This window comes from Pipistrellus kuhlii, unplaced genomic scaffold, assembly GCF_014108245.1.
Source record: "Pipistrellus kuhlii isolate mPipKuh1 unplaced genomic scaffold, mPipKuh1.p scaffold_m20_p_1, whole genome shotgun sequence".
NCBI lineage: Eukaryota > Metazoa > Chordata > Mammalia > Chiroptera > Vespertilionidae > Pipistrellus > Pipistrellus kuhlii.
The window spans coordinates 17,765,127-17,786,828 of NW_023425404.1; the positions used below are offsets into that span (position 1 = coordinate 17,765,127).

General features: G+C 37.4%; 1 protein-coding gene and 1 pseudogene across 13 annotated transcripts in view; both read right to left on the reverse strand.

Annotated features, from left to right (window-relative positions):
- GPHN (gephyrin) overlaps positions 1-21,702 on the reverse strand; it is a 355,412-nt gene that overhangs the window by 167,987 nt on the left and 165,723 nt on the right. For all 13 annotated transcript variants that reach the window (XM_036434071.2, XM_045579636.1, XM_036434065.2 and 10 more), the window contains one exon: positions 3,999-4,065. In XM_036434071.2, coding sequence (XP_036289964.1) covers positions 3,999-4,065 — 67 coding nt within the window. The remainder of the gene's footprint in view (positions 1-3,998; positions 4,066-21,702) is intronic.
- LOC118716579 lies at positions 16,206-17,941 on the reverse strand (annotated as a pseudogene).

Consider the following 21,702-nt stretch of genomic DNA (forward strand, 5'->3'; position numbering starts at 1 on the left):
GGATCCAATATATGGTGACAGAAAGAGATTTGACTGTGGGTGGTGGGCACACAATGCAATAACCAATGTATCATAGAATTGTACACTTGAAACCTATATAATGTTATTAACTAATGTTACCCCAATAAATTCAATTGAATGGAAAAAAAAGGCTGAATAAAAGTGAGCACCAATGCGGCAAAACAAAGGTTTTAATGTAGCATCGTTGTGGGTTGAGCAAACAGATAGGAGCAGTTGCTTGTCTCCTGATAGGAGTGCCATTGATTTCCTGGTGACTATGGCACTGCACCATCTAACAATTTAATTTAATATGAGGGCTTTGGTCCTAAATAAATCTCTATTTACTTTAGTTTAGAAATATTTAAAAAGTGAGAAGACATAGATAACTGTAAGAAAACTCACCTTAAATCACTTAATGTGATGGATGATCCCATAATCTAGTTAAGATAAGGCCTGACAAAAGGGTCTGGATCCCTTCACCCAGTGTAGGCCTAGAAATCCAAGGCCATATTCACATAAATTGATCAAATGGTCAGATAATGGAGAAGAGATTTTGGGGGGGATTTTCTGACAAGGGAATACCATGTACTATGATTCCAAAACTTATTAAGGTCCTAATTGGGAGATAATATTAGGTTGAGAGGGTATAGGAGTGCAATAGGAATTAAAGTGAAAGTTTGGATAAAAATAGAATGTTTGTACAATGAAGTTTACATGAAATGGTGAGTCTCCTTTGCCTAAATGTATTATGGGAATGGATATTGTGTTTGGAAAATTCTTCCCCTATCTAGTATTATAAAACAGAAAGCATATAAACCCACTCTTCCACCAATATAGATTGGATGTGCTAAGTGAAAATCAATAAGATTGTCTGAACCTCACAGTTCATTAATTTGCTCTAAATAGCTTTGTATAGAGTGCAAACTAGGACTTATGGCAAAACCTGTGAGTGCCACCCAGCAGCAACTGCTAGGATTTTGGACCAGAAAATTTGTATTTGAGAAAACAATCACTAGTTTATTATTGAACTTTAATTGGAACTTCCCTTATTACTAAAGGACATGGAATAATATAATCTTGAAACCTGAAATTTCCATAATATCTTAGGTAAGGTCAGAGAAATGTTCTAATGGGGAAGGCAATGCCTAGGAGAATTCCATAATAAAATGGAAATGGTGGATATAGGATCATGCTACCAGGAGAATGCAAGGAGGTACTCACGAGCAGGTAGCCTCTTTTCACCTAGGGCCGACTTCGGAAGCACCTGAGGAGCTGCTGGATCCTATGGCCACTTAGGCCACTTGGGCGGTGCCCTATAAACAGCTTTCTATTGATCAACAAAGAGCTGCTTGGTTTATGGATGGCAATTCCAAGGTGAAGGGACAGCATCCTGTTTGGAAGGCCGCCACTCTGATTGAAGAAGGTAAAAACAAATCAGCTCGATGGGCTGAACTGCATGATTTTTGGCCCTATATTTGAGTTTTAATTGAGTCATGGGAAGTGTCTAGTGGCCTGGCCATATTGTCAGGCAGAAGGACAATGGAAAACTGGTCTACTAAAGGGATTCCTGTATGGGACATAGCCCCATGAAAATCACTCTGGGAATGCAAGGGGTATATTAAAGTAAGATATGTTAATGCCCATCAAAAGATCCCCTTCCAGAATTAGAAACTGATAAAAACTGGTAAGCAGGTATTGATGTGCCTTCTTGATATGGCCACCTGGACCCATGAGATGAGTGAACATTAAGGGGCTGCAAGATGGAATGAATGTAGATATATTTGTCTTGCACTTTCTGAGACACACAATGCCAACAAGTACTATTCTCTCTGCTAAAAAGAGAGACAGAGATGGCACAGGGCTATACAGCAGATTCCATGGGAAAGGTCTTGCACATGGATGACAGGTTGGCCTGATGCCAGTAGTCCCTGGAGGCTACAAATGTGTCCTAACAGGAATAGACACTTACTCTAGGTTGGGCTTTGCTTACCCAGTGGTAGATACAAATGCTCAGTGTACTATGAAAGGCCCAGAGCAAAAGATAGTATATCAATGAGTATTATACCAAGGAACACACTCTCATCTGCAGAGCAATGATTTGATAGAAAATTGGAATGTACAACGAAACACTTGTCTCAAAGGGGAAGAGATAAAGACATGAAGGGCTGGCTTACTTATACACCTTAATTGATCATATGCAATATGAGGGAGTCCATGGGATGGTCCCCATTAGACAGATTCCTCTACTTTTCTGGGGAAGAGAGGGTTGGAGAAGGATGCTCTTATGACATACTTGTTACTTTAGGACATTACTTTTCCCCCCATGTCACCTCAACATCCCCCCCTATTAGATGTAGTAGTCCTAGGACCAGGACTGCAACTGTGAGTGCCTAATAGTTCTGAATGTAAGTAACCCTACCTCATTTGAAAGGAAATGAACTGGGTGGGAGGCATTTGCTAAACAAGTATTTCTGGTGGCAATCTGGATCACACAGTGGCCAAACCAATTGTATCATCAAAGATTTTTAAAGAAAAAGTTTGGGTATAAACTGAGAGAAGAAATGGTAGCTAAAGGTAAATGAGTGAATAAATGGTTTACGCAATGAGGGCAATCCAATATATTGGTGTATCAAAAGAGGTTTAGAACAAGAGATGATGTTGTTTCTTAGCTCAGCTGTAACAGATGCCAGAAAGGGAAAAGCTATATGTTGTTGAGACTATGGCTTTTGGAACCTGACAAATCTTAAATCTGAGTAGCATCATTCTGAGAGGCATATGATATGATGATGGACAAGAGTAATTTAATGTATGTGCAGGAATTCAATTATGTGCCAGTATCTTCTGACTTTTATTTTTCACACTGTATCTACTACTATACTGTGATATGTTATAATACTGGCACTTTAGTAAAATTATAAAACTGGTTATATATACTGGGAAACAGAGTGAAAGCCTCCTCAAAATTGTAATATCAATGGAAAATGACTGACCTGAATAACAGAGCTAATTTCTATGGTAAATAGTTCTATGTGAATGTTTCATAAAATACAAATAGTAGTTTAAGGTGAAAAAAATCAGTAAATTAGTACAAAAATATGAAAATGTATGTAATGGCTATAGAGGATGGATTAGCTATTTCTTGAAATCTATCCTAGTCCCACACTGGCTTCTCCAAATCTTAGGCACATTCACACTTATATTGTTTTTGTCTCTACAATAAAAAGGCTATAGTCAATATTGATGTCCAGCCAAACAAATACAATTATTTAGCTTTCATATAGCCTTGATCAAAGCTAGGGGGTAGCTTGTCTAATAAAGAGTAACTTTATTCAAAGAGAGTCTGGCTTTTGCCCTCAGTAACTGATAAGTGATAGGAGTGTCTTGGTACTGGGAAAGTACAAAGATACCAGACAGTCTAACAGTGTGACTTATTGTGGGGCTTTGGGCAATGTGGTATCAATTTTCCTTCTGGAAAGTGTCGGACATTAAAGGTATCAGTCCAAATTCTGGGAAGGGCTAGAGACTTAAAGTTAGCCATATGAGTAGGATTTGAGAGCCCCAGTAAAACCTTGAACAGCAAAGGTTTGGCTCTTCCCTGATTGGCAATGCTCCCTGTGTTGCTACACATTGATACCAGGAGATTAATGCATTTATGACACCACAGAGAGAGGATAACAGAAGTTCCTAATTGGTAACTCTCCTGTACTCTGTCTAATGCACTTCTTCTCTTGGTGGATTTTAACCTGCATCCTTTCCCTGCAATAAGCCATACTTGTGGGTATACCTCTTCAATGAGTTCTGTGAGTATTTAATGAATTATTGAAACTGACAGTGGTTTTGGAAATGCACTGACTTGCAATTGGTGTCAGAAGTGAGGGTAGTCTTGTGGAGTGCTCCAACTCTTTGGTTGGCTAAATTTCACAGCTGGCCAAAACTTTGTACACTAAACCATATAATTCTCAAGAACATGAAATCACATAATTCTTAAGGTTTCTTACCTGAGATCCTTTCTTGCTACCTGGCAAGTTAATTATGAGAGTTTTCCCTCTGATTCCACATACAGGCCTAAAAAGAAAGATAAACTGGATGAATACTAAATGGTAATGGAAAGCTGGTTTAAATATACTAAACAAACACACAAAAAAATCAATTACTGTTCTTTACATGTGAACAACTGTTTTAGGAATATAATTATGACTAGATTCACCAACTGGTATACAAATTGGGAAATCTGGCTGAGGTTTTTATAATGGTCAGTGTGATGGATGGGAAAATGCACTAAACTTGGAATCAGAACAAATTAAAGCCACTTTAAAGAAATAATGGTTAAATTATTTTTCTCTAAGATCAGGTTCTTGATAACTCATACAGTTATAAGATTTTAATGAGATAGTATATCAAAATACTTAACATGATATTTATGTTTAAAAATGTAACATAAGATGCTCAGAAGCTAAGTGAGGCATTTGAGCTCTTCTAAGAAGTCATTAAGTTTTAAAACAAAATAAGGTGTCTTGCAAATGAATGACAGTGGGGGAGTTTGGAAGGCTCAGTTGTTAATAGATCCATTGATAAAGAGTCAATTTAAAGTAAAAGGTCTTTCATAGATCACTGTCAATTTCCAAGCCACTTTAAACCAAGTAGTTAGATAAGTAGAAAAGGACTGGAAGATTGATATAAAAACTGAAGGCCTGAATTTCATATGAGAATTATAATCATGCTCTACCAATAATCGGCTGTGCTACATGCTCCTGGCAACATCTCATGGTCATCATTTGAAAACAAAAGTGTTGATTAGTCTATTCCTCAATTTGTACAGCTAATATTTAAAAGTCTATTAGAATATTTTTCTAAAAAAAGAATATTTTTATAAAACTCCTATGATAGAATTACTCTCACTCTCTGAAAGAACCTAAAATTATCTCCTATTTTCTTTTCTTAATATTCCTGTTCACAAAGAGAAGAATTTATAGCTATTTATTTAAAACTTTTCATATTCTTTTGTTTTCACTTATGATATAATTGTATTAGTTTTAATTTATTTGAATAACATTGTATTAGTTTTAGCTGTAGAACATAAGGATTTGATATATATACTGCAAAATAATTATCACAATAAATCTAGTTAACATCCATCACTTCAGTTACAGTTTGTTTGTTTTTTCTTTTCTTGCTATGAGAACTCTTACAATTTACTGTTTGAGAAACTTTCAAATATACAATACAGGATTATTAACTACTGTACATTACACTCCCAGAATCTTCTCTATTTATAAAGGGCTAATATGCAAAGAGTCTCCAGAGTTTGACCAGGAGACCTGGAGTTCTATCATTTGCTATGACTTGCTCTAACCACCAGGGTTGGCACAGAATGAAGGAAGCAGCAGGGGAAGGGAGGCCCCAGCTGGCAGCTGGAAGGCCCCGATTGGCCCTGATCAGTGGCCAGGCCTAGGGACCCTACCTGTACACAAATTTCATGCACCAAGCCTCTAGTTGATTTATAAGTGGAAATTCTTACCTTTTAAACACCTTTACCCATTTCACCCACTCCTCAATCCTGCCTTTGGCAACCATCAATCTGTTCTCTCTGTCATACGTCTGGTTATTTTTAGATTCCACATATAAAATTATATAGTATTTGTTTTTCTTGGACTGATTTCACTTAGCAAATGCCCTCAAGGTCCATCCATAGTGTTGCAAGTGGAAGAATTTCGTGTGTGTGTGTGTGTGTGTGTGTGTGTTTGTGTGTATGTGTCTGAATATTTCATTGCACATATATTATGTTCTTCCCCAGAATAGGGATCTTTTAGCCATCATTTCTTCAAAAACTATGTATATATTTTTTATTTATTCTTTCATCTATTGATGGAATCCTAGGTTCTCCCTATGTGTTTGCTATTATAAGCAATGATCCAATGAACATGGGGATGTAGGTATCTTTTTGAGACAGTGACTATCATTTCCTTTGGATAAATAACCAGAAATAGAATAGCTGGATCAGATGGTATTTGTATTTTTAATTTCTGATGAACCTTCAAACTCTTTTCATAGTACATGAATCAATTTACAGTCTCACCAACATTGTACAAGAATTCCCTTTTCTCCACATCCCATCACCTCCTATATTTTGATAATGGACATTCTAATAAGTGTGAGGTGATAACTCATTGTCCTTTGGATGTGAATGTCCCGATGATTGGCGATATCAACTGACCACTTTTCATGTACCTGTTGGCCATCTGGATGTATTCTTTGCAAAAATATGTTATTCATATCCTCTGCCCATGTTTAAATTAGATTGTTTGCTTTTTCTATTGAGTTATATGACTTCTATATATAATTTGGATATTAATCTCTTATCAGATATATGATTTGCAAATATTTTCCCATTCTGTAAGTTGCCTTTTCATTTGGTTGACAGTTTCCCTTGCTGTACAGAAACTTTTAGTTTTATGTTGTCCTCTTGGTGATTTTTGCTTTTGTTGCCTTTGTTTTTTAAGTTAATTCCAGAAAAGCACTGCCAAGAATAATGTTCAGGAGCTTACTCTCTATGTTTTCTTCTAAGAGTTTTATGGCTTCAAGTATTACATTCAAGTCTTTAATCCATCTTCAGCTTCAGGTTTTATATTAAAGTCTTTAATCCACATTGAGTTGATTTTTGTGTATGGTTTAAGATAGGGATCATATTTTGTTCTTTTGCATGTGGCTATGCAGTCTTTCCAACACCATTTATTGAAGAGACTATCCTTTTCCCCATGGTATATTCTTGGTTCCTTTGTTGTAAATTAATAGACCATACATATGTGGATTTATTTATGGATTCTCTATTTTGTTCACTTATCTGTATGTCTGGTTTTATGCCAAAACCATACTGTCTTTCTTACTAAAGCTTTGTAATATACCTTGAAATCAGGAAGTGATTTTTCTTTTTCCTAAAGATGCTTTGCTATTAGGGTCTTTTATGGGTCTCTTAGGATTATTGTATTTACATGAAAAAATGCCATTGAAATTCTGATAAGGATTGCAATGAATGTGCAGATTTTAACAATATTAATTCTTCTGATCCATGAGCACAAAATATCTATTTTAGACTTCAATTTCTTTCATCAATGTCTTATAATTTTCAGTGTATATATCTTTCACTTGGTTAAATTTTTTTTCTAGGTAGTCTATTCTTTTAGATGCAATTATATATGATATATATATATATATTTTTAAACTTCTCTTTCTGGTAGTCCATTATTACTGTATAGAAATGCAAATAATTTTTATATATTGACTAGAGGCCCAATGCACGAAATTTGTACAAGAATAGGCCTTTCTTCACCCAGCTGCCAGCACTGGTTTCCCTCTGGCACCTGGGACCCGGGCTTCCCTCTGGCCCCTGGCAGACACCCAGGACCTGGGCTTCCCCCGAAGCTCCAGCTTTGTCTGGAAGGTCATCTGATCTAATTAGCTTTTATTACTATAGATTTTATATCCTGCAACTTTACTGACTGAATTTATTCATTCTATTATGTGTGTGTGTGTGTGTGTGTGTGTGTGTGTGTGTGTGTGGGTGTGTGTGAACTCTTTATGGTTTACTATATGTAATATGTCATCTGCAAATACAGGCAGATTTATTTTTAATTTTTATATATTTTATTGATTTTGTACAGAGAGGAAGGGAGAGAGATACAGAGTTAGAAACATTGATGAGAGAGAGTCATCAATCAGCTGCCTCTTGCACACCCCCTACTGGGGATATGCTCGCAACCAAAGTACATGCCCTTGACCGGAATCGAACCAGGGACCTTTCAGTCCCCAAGCCGACGCTCTATCCATTGAGCCAAACTGGTTTTGGCCAAATACAGGCAGTTTTACTTCTTCCTTTCTATTTTGGATGGCATTTTTCCCCCCTTTTACTTGTATAATTGCTCTAAGACTATCTTGAATAAAAGTGGTAAGAGTAGTTGTCCTTGTCTAGTTCCTGATCTTAGGGGAAAAGTTTTCAGTTTTTCACCATTAAATATGTTGTTAGCTATAGATCTGTCATAATGATTTTTCTTATGTTGAGATACATTCCCTCTATATTCACTTTGTTGAGTTTCCATTATGAATGAATGTTAACTTCTGTCAAATGCATTTTCTGCATCTATTGAGATGATCATATGATATTTGTTGTTTTGTTAAAATGTTCTATCATATTGATGAATTTGTGGCTGTTAATTCAACCTTACATTCCTGGAATAACCAATTCATCATAATGTATTATTCTTTTAATGCAATGTTGTAGTCAGTTGGCTAATATTTTGTTGAGAATTTTGCACCTATGTTCATCAGGCCTATTAGCTTATAATTTTGTTTTCTTGTAGTGTCTTTGCTTGGTTTTGGTATCAGGGTAATAATTTGCCTTGTAAATGACTGGGGAAGTGTTATATCATCTTCTATTTTTTGAGAGAATTTGTATTACTTTTGAGAAGAACTTGTATTGATTTTTCTTTAAATGTTTGACGGAATTATCCAGTGAAACCAGCTGGTCCTGCACTTTGTTTTTTGAGAAGTTTTAGATTACTATTACTAATCTCCTTACTAATAATTGGTCTGTTCACATGTTCTACTTTTAAATTCTAAATTGAACTATATATTTACCTTTATTAGTGAAATTTATACCTTCACATAGTTTTCCTGTTACTGATTAGTACCCTTTGTTTCAGCTTACAGAAGTCCCTCTAACATTTCTTGTAAGGCCAGTCTAGTCACACTGAATTCTTTCAATTTTTTTCTTGTCTTATATATTCTTCTTTTCTCCTTCAGTTCTAAAGGACAATCTTTTTGGGTAGAGTACCTTGGTTGAAAAACTCTTTATTTTCTTTCAGCACTTTATATATATATCATGCCATTCCCTTCTGGCCTACAAAGGCTTTTTTGTTTTGTTTTAATCTTCACCTGAGGCTATGTTTTCATTAATTTTTTTAGAGCAAAAAGAAGGGTGAGAGGGAGAGGGAGAAGAAGAGAAAGAGGAAAACACTGATTGGTTGCATCCTGTAAGCACCCTAACCAGTGATCAAACCTGTAATTTAGGAATATGCTCTGACTGGGACTGAAACCCACACCCTTTTTTGGGTACAGGATTATGCTCCAACCAAATGACCCACCTGGCTAGGGTGATAAAGTTTTTGCTGAAAATTCTATTAATACTCTCATGGGAGTTTCCTTATATATAAATGCAAAAGAGTATACATACTTTAACAGCTGATTCTATTACATTTTTAAAAATAAAATGTATTTTAATAAACACTGTCTTTATAATTATGTAAAGTGTTATACACATTTTTTGGGGGCACCTTATTGTTGTTCTCTTGCTGCTATTAAGATTCCCTCACATTTGATAATTTAACTGCAATGTGTCCTTGTCTGGGTCTCTTTAGATTTTTCTTATTTGGAAATTTGTGGGCTTCCTCATCTGAATGTCTGTGTCCTTACTCAGGATAGGGACATTTTCAGCCATGGGCTCTTCAAATAAGTTTCCTGGCTCTTTTTCTTTCTTCTCTCCTTCTGGGATCCTTATAATGTGGCTATTAATTCACTTGATGTTGTCATGTGAGTCCCTTAAGCTATCTTCACCATTTTTCTTTTTCCTTTTACTCCTCTGATGGATGGATTTCATTGCCTTGTCTTCAAGTTTGCTGATCCTCTCTTCTGCTTTACCTAATGTGGTTTAACCCCTCTACTATAATTTTTCAGTTTATTTATTGTATCTTCAGCTCTGTGATTTCTGTTTGACACTTGATTATATTTTCTCTTTGTTGATATTCTCACATTGTTCATCTGATCTTGATGAGTGTCTTTATGACCATTATTCTGAATTCTTTATCAGGTAAATCACAATTTTCCATTTCATTAAGGTCTTTTTTTGAGGCGTTTATATACTAAGCATACAAAATTGGATTAATACAACCATCTGGGATTCCTGTAAGTTCATCCCATCCATGATAATATAGTTTCTTTTCTAAATATCATGGCCATGAATTTACCTTTACTAACAATAATGTTATATTTATTGCTTAAGAAGCTTAACATGTGTTATGGAATTTAGAATCTATTTTCCAAGAATATAACTATTTTCCAAGAATGTTACAGCATATTTTTTCTCATAAAAATAAAGCAGACATTACTTTTATTGTCTTACATGTTACATTAAAAACCTTTACTCATATATTTACCACTGTCTTTATTCTCTTTTTCTTCTTGAATCCTCAACTCTTCATTTGAGATAAAATTTCATCTGCAAGAAGGATATTCTTTAAATTCTTTAAGTGGGGTTGTTTGGGTGATAAAATCTCCAATTTCTATAAGAAAATGGCATTTCTTCCCTCCTTCATTTCTGAGTGACAACTTTACTGGATCTGTAATTCTTGGTTATCAATTATTTTCTTTCAGCACATTGAAAGCATTATTCCAGTATCTTGTTTCAATTATTGTTATTAAGAGGTTAAAAATTAGTTAAATTGCCATTTAATTTTAGGTGGTTTGTGTTTTTGCTCTCTCCAATTTTTGAAAGATTTATATTCATAAAAATGAAATTTCCATTTGAAAAAGTGCTAAAAATAAATATAAAAGTGCACAAAGAACTAATAAGAAAAATACAACAAAATGTAAAAGACTCATAAAAATCAATAAAAAAAAAGCAGACTAGTCTAAAAATTGACAAATGAAGTGAATATTCAACTTACAAATGAGGAAATACAAAGTAAATAATCATAAGTAAATGTTTGATATTGCTATAAAGCAAAGAAATCTATAGCCAAATAATGATATGCCATTTATTGTTTATTACACTGAGACAAAAAAAAAAAATCAAAATTATTATTCCAAGATATAGAGAGTTATGTATCTTCTACAACTATATTGAAGTATAAGTTACATATCATACATTTCATTTTCTGGCAATTTTAAGATCTCTTTTCCATGATATTTTATAGTGTTACTATGATGTGTCAGATATAGAATTCTTTATATTCATCTAGCTACTGATTTGTTTGGGTCCTGAATTGAAGATTGATGTCTTTCAAGATTTTGAAATTGTTTTTGGTATTATTTGTCAAACATTTTCTTTCCTTTATTCTCTATTATATCTTTCTGAACTCCAGTTATACTTTATACTAGAGGCCTGGTGCACTGGTTTGTGCACATTGAAACAAAATTTAATTAGAAGAAGTATTTTAATATCGCTATTCACCCTTTTTCTATAATAAAAGTGTCAACCAAATTCACAATTGAGAATGACAGATGGAAACACATGCATGCGATTGGCGCCAGTGAGAGCTTTACATAAATAGATAAATTTGCTTAATTAGACCTGCTTTCTGATTTAGATAAACCTTTTCCATCCCAGTGAAGCACCCCAACTTCTCTTTCAGGTAACTGTCAACAACAAAGCAGTAAATACTAACTTGAAGCAGATTATCATTGTGGATCACACAGGGAGAACAAAGGGTGAAATATTTAACTGTGGCAGTGTTTGATTATATTCTTCACAATGAGAAAACCTGAAGTCATTTTCAAGTTCCACCATTTCTTACTTCTTTTCAGTTGGGTCAAGTTTCTAAACTTTCTAAATCTTCATTTTTCACCTAATGAAAAGAAAATGGGATTCTACTGAGCCTCCTATCTACCTACTCCAGGACTTTTGTGAGGATCAAATGAGATAAGACACAGGGAAAACACTTCACAGACATTTGGTTGAACTGTGAAATGTTTGCACATGGCTATAAAGCAAGTCGGGTTCCTGGGCTAAAGAAACTCCAAGGAGAGGAAGCTGGGCAGTGCTACGTGACATCATTACCTGGCACCCACAGCCACCATTTCCAGGCTGGGCTGGGCCACATTTTACACCATGGGGTCTTGGTAGTGTTGGCTGCAATTTGATGGGTGTCGCTCCTGGGTGGTGAAGGGGCCTGTGACCCACTTGGGGGAAGCCAAGTGTTGGTTTGTTGGTGCAAGGTCCGTGGTGCTATTTATTTTTAAATGTGTATCATGGCAGTTTCTGCATTGAGCATCTGACCCCTGGTGGTCATTGTGCATCATAGTTACTGGTCGGACAGTCAGATGGACACTCAATCTTTTATATTTATATAGAGATATTCTCACTGTATTCTCAATGCTTCTTAATTTTTATGTCTCTGTCAGTCTGAACTGCATTCTGGGTTATTTCTTCAAATATTTTCTTCTAATTTCCTAAATCTCTCTTTAATTATATATAATTTGCAGTATAATCTATCTATTTAGTTTAATATTTGTCATTATTATATTTTTAGCTATCTAAATATGTTTCATTCTTTTAAAACTACTTGCTACTTGAATATAATTTTCCAGCTTCTTTTTTAGTTCTCTTAGATATATTACATTACATCTTTTTATTCTGTCTAGTACCAGGAATTTAAGTCTTTCAGGTCTTTCATTCCTTAATTTGCCTTGATACTTGTATGGGTGACCTGCTAATTTCTATAGAACTTTATCTATGACAAATCTTTGAGATTTAGGTTGAAGTATTAGGTCTAGTAATAATTAATGTCGTTTTCTAATACTTTTTAAAATCGAATTTATTTAAACAATACAACAAAATTTAATCAACAATATAGTTGCCATTGTTTTCTACTACTTGTGCCCAATGCTCAGGAAGCATTTTAATCCCTCTGTTGTAAAATTCTTGTGATTTTGATGCAAAAAATTTGGTCAATGCATTTTTGAGGCATTCTTCATTATTAAATTTTTTTCCAAGAAGAAAGTTTTGCAAAGAACGAAACAAATGGTAATCGGAAGGGGCAATATCAGGAGAATACGCAGGTTGAGGGAGAACTTCCCATTCCAACTGGCGCAGTTTTTCAGCAGTGATTCTTGCAGTATGCGGTCGTGCGTTATCGTGGTGAAGAATTACGCCCTTCTGATTAATCAGCGCGGGTTTTTTCTCTTAAAGCTTGGGCTAACCTTTCCAATTGGGCACTATACATTGCACTTGTAATGGTTTGGTTAGATGGTAAAAGTTCATAATGAAGAATTCCTTTAAAATTCCACCAAACACACAACATCACTTTTTTCGCATGCAAGTCAGGTTTTGGCGTGGGCTGCGGAGCCTCATTTTTGTCCAACCATTGAGGCCGCCTTTTCAAATTAACATACAGCACCCATTTTTCATCTCCGGTAACAATTTGCTCTAAAAACGGCAAACAGTTTTGACGAGAGAGGAGCGAACTGCAAATTGTGACTCTTTGATTACGGTTGTTGTCGGTCAACTCATGAGGAACCCATTTTCCAAACTTTTGGACTTTGCCAAGTGCACGCAATTGATTGGAAATTGGTTTTTGTGAACAATTTAAAGTTGTCGCAAGCTCTTGTTGGGTAATTTGAGGATTTTGCACCAAAAGAGCTTGAAGAGCTTCTTGATCAAAATTGGACACAGGGCCTCGACCACTCTTGTCATCTAACGAAAAATTTCCCTCGTGAAATTTCTCAAACCAATGCTGGCATTTTCTGGCGCTAACTGCATCTTGACCAAGAGCACTACAGATGTTTTTTGCAGCCTCACTTGCTTTTCTTCCTAATTGGAACTCGTAAAGCATGCAGTGCCGAATATGCTCTTTATCCGCCATCTTCTTAGCTCTAGTTTTGCAACAAAATCCAAACCAAAAACAAACTTTTTCAAGCAAAACTTGTTAATTGCACTTCACACGTAGTCAGGGATGTTGGGTCGTGTTGTAGCTATGGAAGTCCAAATGCAAGGGCTGAAGTTGGTCTGACTCTGCAGGATGGCAGCGCCTACTGTTTCAGCGTGGTATGGTAGCAGTGGTAGTAAACATTGTGGACAAGGTCAACAGAAGTGTTTAGAGGACAAAGGCCACACTCCTGCTACATGCAGGAGTATTCTTCCTTCAGTAGATCCTCCTCCTCTTCTTATTCCTCCCCTACGCTGTGCAGGTACTTCTGCAGGTGCTGAGTGAGATGTTCACAGAAATCCTACATGGCCACAGAAAGGAGAAGGACCCCTATTCACACTGTAGGTCCAGGTTATCCTTTTGGGAAACTTTCCCAGGGGGCAGCATGGCTTTTATACACCCCTCAGCTCCCAAGTATTTCCAGTTTTCCTTCTACCTCAACCATTTCTGGAAGGGCCCAGATTGTTTATTATATGACTTATGATGAATGGAATTCAGCAATCAAAAAAAACCTCTTATAGGGACTATAGAACATAGAAAAATGTAGGTGGGAAAGAGAAGGTAGAAGGTACCAGCTTTCCTGTGCTGCAGTACTTATTCATCCTAAGTCTGTTTCACTTGTCTTTTGCAACCTGAAGCACTTCCTGTGATGCTGAATGGAAGCTGTGTCTGATGCATTGTAGAAATATACCAAGAAAATCTGCATGCCATGCATGCTGTATTTACTATCCATTGCATTTCTTTAAATTGTGAAGTATACATACCATGAAATTTACCATTTTTACCAATTTTAAGTATTCATTGGCATTAAGTACATTCACCCTGCTAGTATTCATTGGCATTAAGTACATTCACCCTGCTGTGTAACCATCACTATATACCTCCAGAACTTTGTCATCGTTCTGTACTGAAACTGTCCAATAAACAATAACTCCATGTTTCACCCTTCCCACCCTGGGTAATAACTGTTCTATATCTATGTATTTGACTTCATATAAGTGGAATCATATAATATTTGTCCTTTTGTCTAGTTTACTTTACTTAGCATATCTCTAAGGTCATCCATGTCGTATAATGTATCAGAAATTCATTCATTTTTAAGGCTAACTTAAATTCCAATGTATGTACTGTATATAACACATTTTGTTTATCCATTCATCCATTCATAAATGGACATATGAGTTGCATCTACCTTTTGGCTGTTGTGAATAACACTATAAACATTGGTATATAAGTATCTGTTCCAGTCTCTGCTTTCAGTTATTTTGGGCATATACCCAGATGTGGAATTGCTGGGTAATATGATAATTCTATGTTTAAATTTTTGAGTAGTGGCCATACTATTTTAAACAACAGCTACACCATTTTACATTCCCGCCAACAATGTACAAGGGTTCTAATTTCCCTACATCCTCACCAATGCTTGAATTTCTGTTTGTCTGTTTTTGATAACAGCTTTCCTAATAGGTGTGAAGTGATATTGTAGCTTGGATTTGCTAATGATTACTAATATTGATTACTGATATTGAGTATCTTTTCATGTGCTTATTGAACATTTGTATATCTTCTTTGGAGAAATACCTTTTCAAGTCCTCTGCCCATTTTTAAATTGGGGGTGTTTGTTTTGTTTTTGAGTTGGAGTTATTTCCATATTCTGGATATTAAACCCTTATCAGATATATGACTTGCAAATGTTTTTGTTTTTGTTTAACCATTGTGTGGTTGCCATTTTATTTTGTTGTTAGTGTGTTTTGAGGCACAAAGTTTTTAATGTTGACTAAGTCCAACTCATCTATATTTTATTTTATTACTTTTGATATTATATTCAAGAAAGCACTGCAAAATCTAATGTCATCAAGTTTTCCCCTGAACTTTTCTTTCATAAGTTTTATAGTTTTAACTCTTACGTTTAGGTCTTTGATTCTTTTAAAGTTAATTAATATTCTAGTGGCCTGATGTACGAAATTCATATACAGAGGGGGGAAATCCCTCAGCTCAGCCTGCAACCTCTCCAATTGCATATCCCTCTCACAATCTGGGATCGCTTGCTCCTAACTGCTCACCTGACTGCCTGCCTGATTGCCTCTAACTGCCTCTGCCTGCATGATTGCCCCTAAACCCTCTGCCTGCCTGCCTGATTGCCCCAAACTCCCTCCACTGACAGCTTGATCTCGGCCCCAATATTCATCCCTTGCCGGCCTGCTCTCACCCCCAACTGCCCTCCCTGCTGGCCTGATCTCTCCCCAACTGCCCTATCCTGTAGGCCTGATCTCACCCCCAACTGCCCTCCTGATCTTGTCCCTAAGTTCCCTCCACTTGCCAGCCTGGTTGGCCCCAACTGCACTCCCCTGCTGGCTTAATCTTGCCCTCAACTGCCCTCCTCTGCCAGCCAATTTGGTCCTGATTGGTCGGTTTCTATGCCAGTCAGTGTCAAAAGCTCCACCTCCAAGGCAGCCATTGGCTCCTCACAGTTGACCCAGATTTGGTCCTTGTTTTTGGGGGAGGGGGTAGTTTGGAGGGGGTAGGCTGTTTATTAAGTGGTTATTACAGGAGTCAGACCCCATAAGTGGTGTCAGTCCCAGGAATGTGGCCTCTCAATGTTGATCACAAAGCCCCCAAGGCTGGTCCTGGTGAGCCCCAAGGTCAGAAATGAAACTGAAAGGCCTGGGTCACATGCTGCTTCCAGGCATCCAGGCTGGGCAGCAGGGAGGAGATGCCCATGATGTGCCAGGTCTCCCCTTAAGACACCACTGAGATCTGGTAGGACAGCAGCTGCACGCTTGCCTCTGCCAGGAGTCCAATCATGGTAGGTAGTATGGCAGAGTTGGAGGGCTGAGCCTGGAACAGGAGCAGGGGCAGACCTCTGAGGAGAGGCACTCTGGTGTGAAGGCAGCTGTGCTGAGTGCCTGCAAGATAGGTGTGGTGCCCTGAACAAAGCCTACAGCCTGGTAGGGGGTACCTGCTAGGGCCATGCTCAGGTGGCCTACCCCACATCTTTGCTCTCCTGGCCCAGTGTGGGTTATGGGAGGTGGTTACATTAAGGCCAGCCTCCTTCACCAGAATCTTGGTGTTCACTAATTTCACATTCACGTTATTAGAAGCATATTTGAGAAGGCCGACAATAACTGTGGCGCACAGGCAGCTCCCAGCATTCTTCAGGGATAAGCCCTGTGTTACCACCTGGATGATCCTTTTTGGGGGACCCTGCCCAGGCTTGCATCAGAGTCCTCAGAGCTTCTGCCAGACTGATCCAAGGTTTGGTGTGCAGAGAGAAGATGCTGGAAAGGGCCTGGGCATTCATAACCCCCATGAAAGCTCTCCCCTTCACCATGTCCACAAACTAGACAGAGATCTCCTCCCCACAGTGGCTCTGGGCCTCCTTAGTGCTGGCGCCCAGGTTGGGGAAGCTGATGATGTTCTTGTGGTCCAGCAAGGTGTGGTCCCGAGGCAGCTCCTCCGTGAACAAGTCCAGTGCTGTGCCTGTGCACTGCCCGGCAGGGCCCAGAGCAGGGTGCCCTTGTACACGATCTCTCCACGGGTGCAGTTCACCACGCGCACGTCCTTCTTGCACAGGGTAAAGGTACTGTCCTTCAACAGGCCTGTTGTGGAGGGCAGCAGAGGGGTGTGCACAGTGATGAAGTCACAAAGGGGCCAGATCTCCTCCAGGGGCAGCTGCTAAATGCCAATGGAGTCCAAGACCTCTGATGAGATGATGGGGTCGTGCCCTAGAGTCTTCATCTCGAAGGACTGCATCCAGACAGCCACCTCTCTCCCAATCCTCTCCAAGCCAAGAATTCCCAAGGTCTTTCCATTTAACTTGGTTCCCATGAACTTCTTTCGGTCCCATTTGCCATCCTTCATCAAAGCCATTACCTGGGGAATCTGCTTGGCCAGACACATGATCATCCCGCAGGTGAGCTCTGCAGCAGTAAGACTGTTCCCATTGGGAGTGTTCATGACCAGGATGCTCTTCCTCATGGCGACCTCCAGATCCATGCTTTCCATGCCAGCGCCAGCCCTGCCATTAACCTGGAGCTTCTCTGCTGTGTTGATGACATCTTTGGTCACCTTGGTGGCCGAGCAGAGGATAAGGCCTTCACAGTCTTATAGCTCGGCTATCAGCTCCTCTTTGCTCAGGTTCTGCTTCTTGACCACCTGTTTCTCCACCACCTGCTTCTCCAGGATCTTCCGGCAGCAAGGGTCCAGGCTGTCACTGATGAGCACTTTCTTAGATTTGCGAAGGCCATTACTGGAGTTGCTGGAGCTGGCCTCGGGATCTAACCCTCTCCCTAGACAGAAACACCTCTAAGCCTTCAGATTTGGTTCTGATTGGTCAGTTTCTATGCCAGAGTCAAAGCTCCGCCTCCTAGGCAGCCATTGGCTCCTCACACTTCACCCAGATTTGGTTCTGATTGGTCGGTTAATATGCCAGTTAGCATCTCTAGGCCTATCAACAGGGCCTGATTAGGAAGGTGGGGCTAATCAGCAGCCCAGGTGGAGTCCTGGAGAGATGTTGGAAGGGCTGCTGGCCAGACTGGGAGAAAAAGAGAGAGGCAAGTGCTGGTCAAAAGCTGCCACAGAGGCAACAGATCAGTCCCTGCTTCTCTCTTCAGGCCTCTCTCTGGCCTTGATTCACAGCCTACTCAGCAGTCAGTGCTAGGGCACCGAGCATGAAGCCCAAGCAGTCAGGCTGCGTAGCAACCAAGCACTGACTTGTGGTCTAGTCAAGTGTAGGTGGCAACAGTATTACAGCCTGGGTCTTTATTATAGAGATGGTATAGGGTATAGGTCCATCTTCATACTTTTCTTTTTTTTTTCTTTTTTCTTTTTTTTAAAATCATTTATTTATTTATTTATTTATTTATTTATTTATTTTTACATATTTTATTGATTTTTTTTGCCCCCCTCCCTCCCACCCAGACATCCCCTCCCTCCCCAGAGTTTTATGTCCATTGGTTGTACTTATATGCATGTATACAAGTCCTTCGGTTGATCTATTATCTCCCCCAGATCCTCCTCCCCTCCCCACTGTAATTTGACAATCTGCTTGTTGCTTTACTGTCTCTATATCTATCTTTTGGTTCATCAGTTTATAATGATCTTTATTATCCACAAATGAGTGGGGTCATGGTGTTTCTCTTTCATTGATTGGCTTATTTCCTCAAAAAACTGAAAATGGAACTCCCATTTGACCCAGTAATCCCACTCCTAGGAATATATCCCAAGAAACTAGAAATACCAATCAGAAAGGATATATGCACCCCTATGTTCATAGCAGCACAATCTACAATAGCCAGAATTTGGAAACAGCCTAGGTGTCCCTCAGCAGATGAGTGGATCCAAAAACTATGGTACATCTACACAATGGAATACTATGCTGCCATAAAAAAGAAGGAATTCTCATCTTCATACTTTTCATGTGGATATTCAATTTCCCTAACACCATTTGCAGAAGATTATTTTTTCCACATTGAATTGTTTTTTTTTTTTTTTTTTTTTTTTTTTTTTTTTTTAACGGAGAGGAAGGGAGAGGAATAGAGAGTTAGAAACATGGATGAGAGAGAATCATCGATCAGCTGCCTCTTGCACACCCGCTATTAGGGATGTGCCCGCAACCAAGGTACTTGATCAGAATCGAACCTGGGATCTTTCAGTCTGCAGGCCGACGCTCTATCCACTGAGCCAAACCGGTTTCAGCACACATTGAATTCTCTTGGTTCCTTTCTCAAAAATAACTGGCCTCTCTATTCTTTCTTTCTTTCTTTTTTTTTTTTTTTTTTTTTTTTTTAAATCTTCTTTTAAAAAATATGTTTTTATTGACATTAGAGAGAGGGAAAGAAGAGGGAGAGAGAAAAGCATCAATGTGAGAGAAACATTGATTGGCTAGCTCCTGCATGTCTTTACTGGGGATCACACCTACAACCTGGGCACATATCCTGACTGAGAATCAAACCAGTAACCTTTTGGTGCATGGGACACTGCTTAACTAACTGAGCCACATAGCCAGGTCTGATTCTATTCCATTGATCTCAAAAGTCTGCCTTAATGCCAACACCACCGTTTTAATTATTGTAGCTTTTTAAATAATTTTGATACCAGGGAGAGAGAGTCCTACTTTATTGTTCTTTTTCAATATTGTTTTAGCTATTTGAGGTCCCTTAAAATTTTTATATAAAATTTAAAATAAAATTTTCTATTTCTGCAAAAGGATGTTGCTATATGTATTTTGATAGGTCTGTATTACATCTGTAGATTACTTGGGTAGTAATGGCATTTTAATAATTAAATTTTCTAATCCATAAACCTGGGATGGATTTCCATTTAATTAGGTCTTTCATTTCTTTCAGCAATGTTTGGTAGTTTTCAGTGTACAAATCTTTCACCTCCTTGATCAAGATAATGACTAAGAATTTTATTCTCTTAAATGCTATTGTTAATGAAATTGTTTTTATAATTTCCTTTTGCATTATTCATTGTTAATGTATACAAACATACTTTCCTTTTGCATGTTTATTATGTATCTTAAACTTGCCTGGATATAATTCTTAGTTCTAATAGGTGTGTGTGTGTGTGTGTGTGTGTGTGTGTGTGTGTATGTGTAATCTTTAGGTGTTTTTTTTTTTACATAGAAGATTAAGTCAAACAGGAATAAATTCACTTCTTCCTTCTCAATTTGGCAAAATTAATTAATTTTTGCCTAATGCTCTAGCTACAACTTCCAATAGCATTTTTTTTTTAAGTGGCAAAAATTGGCAATTTGATCTTGTTCTTATTTTAGAGAAAGAGCATTCAGTCTTTCACCACTGAGTATTATATCAGTACCAATGAGTATGATATCAGCTGTGTGTTTTTTAATATAAGGCCTTTATTGTGTTAAGATAGTTTACTGCTATTTCAGATTAAATGTCATTACCATGAATGCATGCTAAATTTTGTCAAATAATTTTTCTGTATCAACTGAGATATTCAGTTTTTTTAATCCTTTACTTTGTTACTGTGGTATATTGATTTTTTTTGTTTGTTTGTATGAAGAACTATTCTTGCATTCTAGATATAAATCCCACTTCATCATGGTGCATAATTCTTTCAATATGCTGCTTAATTTGGTTTGCTAATATATTGTTGAATATTTTTGCATCAATGTCAATAAGGAATATTGGTCAGTTGTTTTCTTACAGTTTTTTGTCTTTCCTTGGTATAGGGTAGCGCTGTCCTCATAGAATTAATTAGAAATGTTCCCTTCTCTTCAACTTTTTTGAAGAGTTTGAGGATTGGTATCCATTTTTTTAAAAGTTTGGTAGACTTATTAGAGAAGCCGTTTATTTGTAGGTAGGTTTTTGATTACTGATTCAATCTTCTTACTAGTTACACACCTATTTGGACTTTCTATTCCACTGTGATTCAATCTACTAGGCTTTGTGTTTGTAGAAATTTGTCCATTTCATCTAGATTAACCAATTTTGTTGATCTTTTTAAATAAATAATATTTGGTTTAGTTAATTTTCCTGTATTGCTTTTCCTAGTTGCTATTTTATTTATTTCTGCTTTAATCTTTATTATTTTCTTTTATCTTCTAGTTTGGAGTTTTGTTCATTCTTCTTTCTCTAGTTCCCTAAGCTATAATGTTAGATAGTTGTTTTGAGACTTTCTTTTTTTTAAATGTAAGCATTTATTGTTATAACTTTCCTTATCACTTAAGTTTGGTTAGGAATCATGGAGCCAGGAAACAGAGCAACTATTTTTTATGTGCTAAAAGAAAAGAGCTATCAATTCAGAATTCTACATCTAGTGACAATATCCATCAGGAACGCAGGTAAGATAAAGGCATTTTCAGATGAAAGAAAGCTATTAGAAGTTGTTTCCAACAGACTTGTTTAAGAACTATAATAGAACACCCAACCAATAAAAACAACAATGATTAATACTTAAATAAGACTTAGTAATCAGTTGTTGTTTTAGTACTTTACATGGACTCACTCACTTAATTCAAGAAGACTGGTACTATTAA